Below are 9,115 nucleotides of genomic sequence, written 5' to 3' on the forward strand. Positions count from 1 at the left end.
CTTACCCCCCCCCCCCCCCTAAGTAGGGTACCCAAACAAATTGCATGTTTCAACGTTTTTTGCATGATTTTTCTTCCCCTTTGATTTCAGGAAGCTCTATTTGGTGAAGAAGTGACAAGAGCCGGCCTGGGACGAGCCGAATACTATGAGGATAGTCATATGATACATAGTTGTGATAAGGTTTGTTTCTTTTTTCATTTGCAGTGGAGCGAGTTTGCTTTTTTTAACTTTTGAACTTATTTTTAGTCTGTCAGTCTTTAGACAAAATGTTCTAAATTATATAAATCAGAAAGAACCACCCGAATTTGTATGCCCTTATGCACATCTTCATGGTAAGAATGGTCGAAAAACGCCAGCAAAAATTTTCATTGAAAATGAAGAAGTCGAAATTGAGCTCATTTCGGAGCTCATGGTTGTAAGTTCTACCCTTTGCACGGCTAGATTTTCCCCGTTTTTTTGTGTGTTTTAACAAAATAAATTTTCCAGAACTTTCTAACGATTTCAGGTTGCTGATTCCCTATATTCTCTAAAAACTTTAATAAATAAAACATATTCACTCAGAGCGGTCACGAAGACATTGACGATGAAAGTGACGATGAGACCAAGGATGAGGATGAAGAAGAGGAGGAAACTGGGATACGGAAGGTAAATGCTATTTTCCAAGGGTTTCTAGGCTGGTCTTGAAACTATGCAAAAATTGCTATAAAACTTATAAAAACATATAGGAAGCAAAAGGAATTGAACTTTTGTGTCCTAGATCCATAGTCAATAGTGTTAGCCACTAGGCCACAGGAGCGATGGGTGACGACGGGCTTGGCGGGTGTTTATAAGGGAGATGTGGCGCGCAAAGGCGCAGCGTCACCCTTATAAGCACAGCCAGGATCGCTGCTTCGCCCTGCCTGCGTGGTCTAGTGGTTAAAAGCTTTGCCTATGAATCCATGGCTCACAAGCTCGATTCCTCTTGGGCTACATATGTTTTTGTATATGTTTAAAGCTATTTCCAGATATTTTGAAAGGCGAGAATTCAATTTTTATTAGGGTTTTTGAACTTTTCGGGTCTAAATATCAATAGTTTTCGAATTTTTTTACCTTGGGTAATTTTTCAAATTGAAAATTTCCAGTTCGCAAAACTCGTCCTACCCCATGTAGCTCTCGTGTTGCTCACTTGCACCTATACCGTAATTGGAGCACTTATATTCTACAGTGTCGAGCAGCCACACGAGCAAATGATGAAGGAGCAGCAGGTGAATAGTTTTTTTAAAGGCATTGGAGACCAAATTTTGAAGACCATGATTACTCATCCTAATTTTTTTTCTGTTCGACCAATTTTTTATTTGTCGACCAAAATGTTTACACCATCCCTACTCCAAATCCGGTTGTCAGTTGTTCTCAAATTGTTTCTTAAAAAGTCAAAATAGCCCTTAAACTCGTAAGAGGTGATGTCTGATAACGATTTTGATGCTAAAAAAAGAAAAAAGATTTTGAACCGAACGAAGTTTGAACCCCGGACCTCGTGGGTGGTGGGCAAAAGCGTAAACCGTTACACCACCGATATACTATATTGGATAGTGGTGGAGGGCGTACAAGAAGGCGCGGGTGACAAGGTGCGGCGTGGTGTGGATTTACGAGATTTCTAAAAAATGTTATGCCTATTTTTTCTGTGAAAGTGAAAAATTTTGGTTTCTCAATCTGTTTTCTATCATAGAGTCTCCAAAAACACTAGGATTGCTGATGATAAACTTTATTTATTATATTTTTAAAATTTCAAAAAGTCATTAGGTCCAAGATTCCTTCAATATCCACCGTATCCGTATCCATTACCGTATCCATAGCCGTTACCGTATCCATTACCATAACCGTTTCCGTATCCATAGCAATCATAGTCATATCCGGACGAGTAGGTTGGGAACAAGAATCTGTATTAGGGTTACTGTGGGATTACTGTAGCTTTCAAGCTTACCCCTGGACCTGAAGAGCTGCCAAGATGGCGAAAATGAGAAGAATTTGGAATAGATTTTGGGACATTTTTTTTTCAAAGATGATTGAAGGAGAATATCAAAATATATGAAATTTGATACCTCTCTTCTTTTTTGGACCCCTTTTATACCAAGATTTTCTAGTTATTTTCCTTATTTGGCGATCAAAGCCCTAGATTTGCCCATCTTAAGGATCTTTGCTGCTACTTTTTTATTTATTGTGGAACAGAATTTCTGTAGTTTGTAATTTGAAAGGAGGCCAGAAAATCAAAAAAAAAGAATAAGGTCAGCATTTGATGAATACACTAGGGAATTAGGTAAACGATGTGATCTTTAAACCCAAGGAAACTCCTCCCAAGCAAAAAAAATGCAAAAATATCTGCACGAAGTGGGATTCGAACCCACGCACCCATACGAGTACCAGAACACCCAGTGAGACCTCGAACTTGAGGCAAGCTGTCGCTTGAGTCTGGCGCCTTAGACCACTCGGCCATCCGTGCTACGATAGTGAGAGGAACACAAGACGTATATGAATAGGGGGGAAAGAGAGGAAGAGCGCGAGAGGGAGAGGGGAGAGGGAGGGGAAGTAGAGTGTGCATCGAGAGATAGAGGAGGAGACAGAGGGGAGTTTCTAGAAGGAAAAAAGGGGGAAAGGACCAAAAGTGTTGTGAAATATAGAAAAAAAAAAGAAGAGATCGGGCCTAAAAAGGACTCTTTAGAAGGAGAGTTCTCGAAATTTTCCTTCGGAATAATTTTTTGAATCATCAAAATTGTTCAAACACCTCAAAGTTTTCAAATTTTCCTGAAATTTCTTATAATTAAAGAAAAAACAATATTTTTCTGCAAATTTCGAAGTGTTTTCCTCTTTTTAATTTTTCCTTCCTCTCGCCTTATCCCCCCAAAAATTACCGGGCGCCACGCGATACGCCATCACCTCCACCACCCTTTTCCTCGAATGCTAGCGTAGCTTCACGGCTATCGCTTTTGTACTTCAATCTCAACACCGGGGTTCGAAACCTACTGGTAGTAAATACCTTTTTTCTTTTTTGCTTGTTTAGGAAATGGCTTTTAAAATTTTTTGCAAAGGGTTTGAGGAGTTTTGCAGTGTATTAAAATAGTATTAAGAGCGAAACCAAATTTTTTAAAATAATTTTTCCTGTTTTTTTTAAAGTACTGAGCAGTAAAAAGAGCCTTTTCGATTCCAAATTCAAAAATCCATCTATCCATATTCTTACCCCATTATTCCGTGCCAGCCATCTGCCAATTTCGTCCTTTTTCCCCATCTCGTTTCCTATTCTATTTGACGTGGCAGATGGCTTCAGGGCTCAGCGACCTCTTCTTCGCCTTCTTCTTCAAAACCATTCATTTTCTTTTCCCTTCTTCTTCTTTCTCGTCCCATTATTCCTCTTCTTCTTCCATTCTTTATTTCCTTTTCCTACGAGTACTTTTGCGAGCACTTTCCTGATGGAATAAAGACCTGACAGACTCAAGAGTTTTTTCTAGACAACAAATTTTGGTTCCATCTTCTTTTTTCTTGATTTTCTGTTCTAAAAGCTCCATAATATGAATATTAGGACACTATCCTAAAATTTCCACCATGTTTTTGAAATCTGAAATCCCATTCGCGCAGCCTCGCCCTCTCTAAAAATCCTTGCCGCCGCGTCCTTCCTGTACGCCCTCCGCCACTGTTTACCTATAATCATCTTGGTGTTGTGTGTTACGCTTTTGCCCACCGCCCACAAGGTCCAGGGTTCGAACCCCGCTTGGGGCATTCTCTTTTTTCCTTTTTTGCTTTCCTAGTTTAGGGTTTTCGCAATGCTTCTAAATCATGTTGACCATTTTTCCAGCTAAAATTAATCTACACTCGTCAAAATGAGTTCGTCGACGATTTGATTCGGTTGGCGGCTGGAAATGAGACAAGTTAGTTTTTCTTTTTGGAAGAATTTGGGTTTCTAGGCCACCGTGTATTTTCAGAACGATACGAATGGGAGACGCTAGCCGAACGGCATATGCACAATATGTCTGATCAGTTATTTGTGGCGTTTGAGAAGTATTTTTTGACGAGCAATGAGGTGAGCAATGTGGCCCCATATATGGGACACATATGGGACTTATATGGGACATCTATTCTATACTGAACTTCCAAAAAATTCGAAAGTTCCAGATTTTTCTGAAATTTTTGAAGTGCTGATTTTCGACTTTTGAAACTTTTTCCAAATTTTTCGCTCACCGATCCCCTAGCAATATTTTTGGTTCTTTTTGTGTTTTTTTTCTCACAAAAAGGTCCCTTGTGACAAGAAAAATATCAGATTTGAAGAAAAGAGGCAAGAGAAAATAGTGTGAAGATTAATGAGAGGGAAGAGAAAGAAAGGAAAAAAGAAAAGCTGTTCCCGCGGGACACGAAACTTGTTGGTTGTTTTCTGGATGATCACAAGGTTTTTAGTTTTTGTTTTTCTAGTTAGAAAAAATGAGCATTTATCTGGAGCATTCGTAGTTTTTTTTCTGATTTTTTAAGCTCTATTAGATAGTCTCTGTATATTTTAAGCTCGATTATCTCAATTTCTGTTAAAGATATCAAAAAGTGGTAAACTACTAAAATGTTGGTGATAATATAACAAACAATTTTGTAGTTGACAAGTTTTTCATACCTCTTATAGGAACCTAGATAAACGGGCTCAAAGTGCACATATAGGTAGCGCTTCTTTGAAGCAAAAACTTCATGGCCCGTAAACTTTGAATCGATTTATCTGGATTCCTATTAGAGATATCAACAAATGGTTGACCCACAAAATATTTAGACTGCTATAACAAACATTTTATTAGTTTACTACTTTTTGATACCTTTTACAGGAACCTAGATAAATTGGGTCATAGTTGCAGGTTTATCTACCTTCCTCTAAAGAACGCTCCTTCTTAAAACCAAGATACCCAATAAAAATCGCCCCTCTTTTCCAGGTAAAAAAGAACGCAGCAACCGAGACATGGACATTTTCATCGTCCATATTCTTCGCGGTTACTGTAGTCACAACCATCGGCTACGGTAATCCAGTACCTGTCACAAACATCGGCAGGATATGGTGTATCCTTTTCTCGTTGCTCGGCATACCTCTCACACTTGTCACCATCGCCGACTTGGGTAAGTCATTGTTTTTTGCTGTTTATAGTAATTTAGCTAATTTCTAGTTAAAGACGATTTTTGGAAGCAATGAAGTTTTAGAAAACTTTTAAAAATTTAGTACGGCTGTTTTTTCTGATACGTTCACATTAAGGTTGAATATCTCGATTTCTTCAAGAGATATTAAAAATCCGCAAACTATTTAAATGTTGGTGACTTTAAGAAAAATATTTTATTAGTTGACAGTTTTTGATATCTCGTATAGAGAACGAGATAATTAAGCTGAAAGCATAATGGTGGCAAGCGTGGCCGACCGTGGAGCTGAGCGCGCTCTTCTGAGTTAATTTATCTCGCTTCCTAAAAGAAATATCAAAAATCTGTAAACTAAAAAAATGTTGCTGAAATCATGACACACATTTTATCAATTGACTAGTTTTTGCTATTTTTCATAGGAACCGAGATTATTGAGTTTTAAGCCTAGCCTTCGCAAGCGCGGCAAACCGCGTAGCTCAACTTGAGCTCATTTATCTCATTTTCTGTGAAAGAAATCAAAACATGGTCAATTGATAAATAGTTTATCGTAATATCAGTCACATTTTGTCAGTTGACAAATTTTTGATATCTTTTTTAAGCCGAGATAATTGAGCTGCAAGCATAAGGAACGCTAGCACGGCCGACCGCGGAGCTCAGCGAGATCTTTAGAGACCACTTATCTCATTTCCTGTAAAAGATATTAAAAATTTGTAAATTATAAAATGTTGGGGACATTATAACATTTTATCAGTTAACAGATTTTTGATAGCTTTCATAGGAACCAAGGTAATTGAGCTCAAATTATGTAAGTTCTCGCTGAGCTACGCGGTCGGCCGCACTTGCATCCTTTACACTTGTAGCTCAATTATCTCGGTTACTGTAAAATATATCAAAAAGTTGTCAACTGATAAATTATTTCTGATAATATGATAAACATTTTTTCAGTTTACAATTTTGTGATATCTCTTACAGAAATTGAGATTATTGAGCTGAAAGTGAAATTGTCTGGCAACTCGCTTCAAATAAAAATTTTCGACTAAACTATTCAAAAAAAAATTTCAGGTAAATTCCTATCCGAACATCTCGTCTGGTTGTACGGTAACTATCTGAAACTCAAGTATCTAATTCTGTCACGTCATCGGAAGGAACGACGAGAGCACGTTTGTGAGCATTGTCATAGTCATGGAATGGGACATGATATGAACATTGAGGAGAAGAGGTAATCGGGAATTCCAATTTTAAATTAATTTGAAATTTTTAGAATTCCCGCCTTCCTAGTTTTGGCAATTCTAATTGTCTACACTGCCTTTGGCGGTGTCCTAATGTCAAAACTGGAACCTTGGTCTTTTTTCACATCCTTCTACTGGTCCTTCATTACAATGACTACTGTAAGTGAGGTTTTCTAGGCCACCACACCCGATTTTCTCTTCCAGGTCGGTTTCGGCGATCTGATGCCTCGACGGGATGGATACATGTATATCATTTTGCTCTATATCATTTTAGGTAGGATTTTGAAGTATTTTTGAAAATTCAAAAAAAATTTTAGGATTGGCCATTACTACCATGTGTATCGATTTGGTTGGAGTGCAGTACATTCGAAAAATCCATTATTTCGGACGAAAGATTCAAGATGCTAGATCCGCGTTGGCAGTGGTTGGAGGAAAGGTAGGGATTCTGAAGTTTTATGGAATTTTTGGGAGATTATGGAAGTTTCCAGGACTCTAGGATACTAGGATTCTGGGGGTCTAAGATTCTAGGATTCTAGGATTCTAGGATTCTAAGGTTCTGCGATTCTAAGATTCTAAGATTCAAAGGTGTTAAGATTCTAAAATACTCGAATTCCGATAGTTTGAGGTTCTAAGATTTTCAAAGAAGAATTTCAAAAGATTGGAATTTTTCGTTTTGATTGACTCATAAAGTTTTCACATCACTATGTTTGTGATGTGTTTTTTTTTCGAATTCTGATGTCCTCTTCCCATTTTTATGAAACATTACACTTTTTCGTTTTTGAGAATTCGTGGTTTTAGAAGAAGCAAGAATTCTTAGTTTTGAGTTTTGAACTTCGAAAAATCCAGATAGTTAGAATAACGCCAATTCTCCATTATAAGCCCACCTTATACATCGAATTTGAGCTCAATTGTCTTGTTTCTTGCGAGAGATATTAAAATTTTGTCAACTGATAAATTACTTATCATAAAAGCACCAATGTTTTTTTTTCAGAATTCAGCTTTGAGCTCCCTTATCTCATTTTCTGTAAAATATCAAATCCCGCTATAATCCCTAGATCCTTCAAAAGTCTAATTTTTCAGGTGGTCCTTGTCTCGGAACTCTACGCGAATCTAATGCAAAAACGCGCTCGAAACATGTCTCGAGAAGCGTTCATCGTCGAGAATCTCTATGTCTCCAAACACATTATCCCATTCATTCCAACCGATATTCGCTGCATTCGATACATTGATCAGACTGCCGACGCCGCGACGGTTTCCACGTCATCAAGTGCAATGGATATGCAGAGTTGTAGATTCTGTCACTCTAGATATTCGCTGAATCGAGCATTCAAGTAGATTCTTCATGTTCGGATTTTCTCTTTTTTTTTACAAATTTAGAATATTTTGAAATTTTAGAAATACAGTAGCCGGAAAGGATTAGCAACGTTTAGAGCTCTCAAAAATTAGGTCAAAATTGTTGGATTGTTCTGAAAAATTTCAGAAGATATAAAACAAAAATAGAGCTTCATTGTTGTAGTTGACAACTTTTTTGAAAAATCACTCCCTGAAAAGATAGAGGACACTTTTCAAGGGTCCTATATTTTCAAGAAAAGAATTTCAAGAAAGAATAAATGTCCTTTCAAGAGTATGTATCTCTTCAGACATCAGCGTTACAAAAAAGTTGTCAACTATGAAAATATAGTTCTATTTTCGTTCTACGTTTTCTGAAATTATCAGAACAATCCAACAATTTTGCCCTACTTTTTGAGATCCCTAAACTTTGTTATTTCTCATTGAAAATGATGAAATATCAACTTTTCCGGTTACTGTATTTCAAAATATTAGATTTACAAGATATTTGGAAAATTAGAGGATTCGAGTTTTTGAATGGAATTTTTATTTGTTTGGCGCAAAACCTCCGATTTTGAAATTCTGAAAACTTTCCCAATAATTTGAAATTTCTGAAAATTTTGAATTTTCGTCAATTTTTGGAATTTCAAAAATTGAGATTCCCACCAAAAAATGTTCCCTGCTTTTAGAATTTTCTAACTTCCCCAATCTTGTAATTCTTCATCAATATTCTTTAGGCTCCGCCCCCTTTTAAAACCCCGCCCACTTTGAAATATCCATAATCCCAACTTTTTCTAATTATTTTTTCTTTAAAAAACGGGCAAAGATCATCTGTAAAAAATTATTATCGAACAATTTTCTTTCCAAATTCTTTCCCAATATTTTTCCAAAATGTTATCTTTATTAATTTTTTTTCCAATTTTCAAAAATTCAAATTCCCGCCAAGAACAAAATGTCACCACCATCTTCTTTTCACATCCAGGTGAGCTGTTCCATCGAATTTATGGAATTATTTGAGAATTTTCAAAAAATTCCAAACAGAAATTTGATTCGGAGCAGCTCACAGTGATTTCATATCTTTTCAATTCCATCACTGACATTCCAATTTTCTTAATGAATCAATTGTTCTAGAATTCTCTTTTTTATTTTTTAAACTATAATAAAATTATTTTTGTATTAATTCGGTCTTTCGGTCTCGGTCATAAAGTCGTAAATCTTTCGGTCTCGGTCATAAAGTAGCCATAAATGAATAGCAAAGTTTAAAAGCTTCAAAAAATAGGTCAAAATAGTCAAATTGTACTGAAAATTTCAGAAAGTATAAAACAAAAATAGAGCTTCATTTTTGCAGTTTACAACTTTTTTGAAAAAATCACTCCCTGGAAAGATAGGTGACATTTTCAAGAGTCCTACTGTTTATTCAATAAAACGTGGGC

The 9,115-nt window shown here is 36.5% G+C and overlaps 2 protein-coding genes and 1 non-coding gene across 3 annotated transcripts in view; 1 reads left to right on the forward strand and 2 right to left on the reverse strand.

Annotated features, from left to right (window-relative positions):
• Positions 1–7,688, forward strand: part of Cbr-twk-7 — a gene marked incomplete at both ends in the record, with an annotated part of 11,829 nt that extends 4,141 nt beyond the window's left edge. The window contains 11 exons of the mRNA XM_002642973.2: positions 91–180; positions 562–645; positions 1,122–1,244; positions 3,824–3,896; positions 3,951–4,048; positions 4,932–5,112; positions 6,187–6,343; positions 6,386–6,512; positions 6,558–6,627; positions 6,671–6,789; positions 7,434–7,688. Coding sequence (XP_002643019.2) covers positions 91–180; positions 562–645; positions 1,122–1,244; positions 3,824–3,896; positions 3,951–4,048; positions 4,932–5,112; positions 6,187–6,343; positions 6,386–6,512; positions 6,558–6,627; positions 6,671–6,789; positions 7,434–7,688 — 1,377 coding nt within the window. The remainder of the gene's footprint in view (positions 1–90; positions 181–561; positions 646–1,121; positions 1,245–3,823; positions 3,897–3,950; positions 4,049–4,931; positions 5,113–6,186; positions 6,344–6,385; positions 6,513–6,557; positions 6,628–6,670; positions 6,790–7,433) is intronic.
• Cbr-fip-1 lies at positions 1,793–2,025 on the reverse strand (the record flags this gene model as incomplete). The annotated part of the gene is made up of 2 exons (XM_002642974.1): positions 1,793–1,916; positions 1,961–2,025. 2 exons carry the CDS (start codon positions 2,023–2,025, stop codon positions 1,793–1,795), a joined length of 189 nt encoding a protein of 62 aa, XP_002643020.1.
• On the reverse strand, positions 2,357–2,476 carry CBG29068. Its single transcript has 2 exons — positions 2,438–2,476; positions 2,357–2,403 (listed from the first exon to the last, which is right to left on the reverse strand). It is a non-coding gene (tRNA).
• Positions 7,689–9,115: the final 1,427 nt, after the last annotated feature.

This window comes from Caenorhabditis briggsae (genome assembly GCF_000004555.2).
Source record: "Caenorhabditis briggsae complete genome, chrIII, whole genome shotgun sequence".
Lineage (NCBI taxonomy): Eukaryota > Metazoa > Nematoda > Chromadorea > Rhabditida > Rhabditidae > Caenorhabditis > Caenorhabditis briggsae.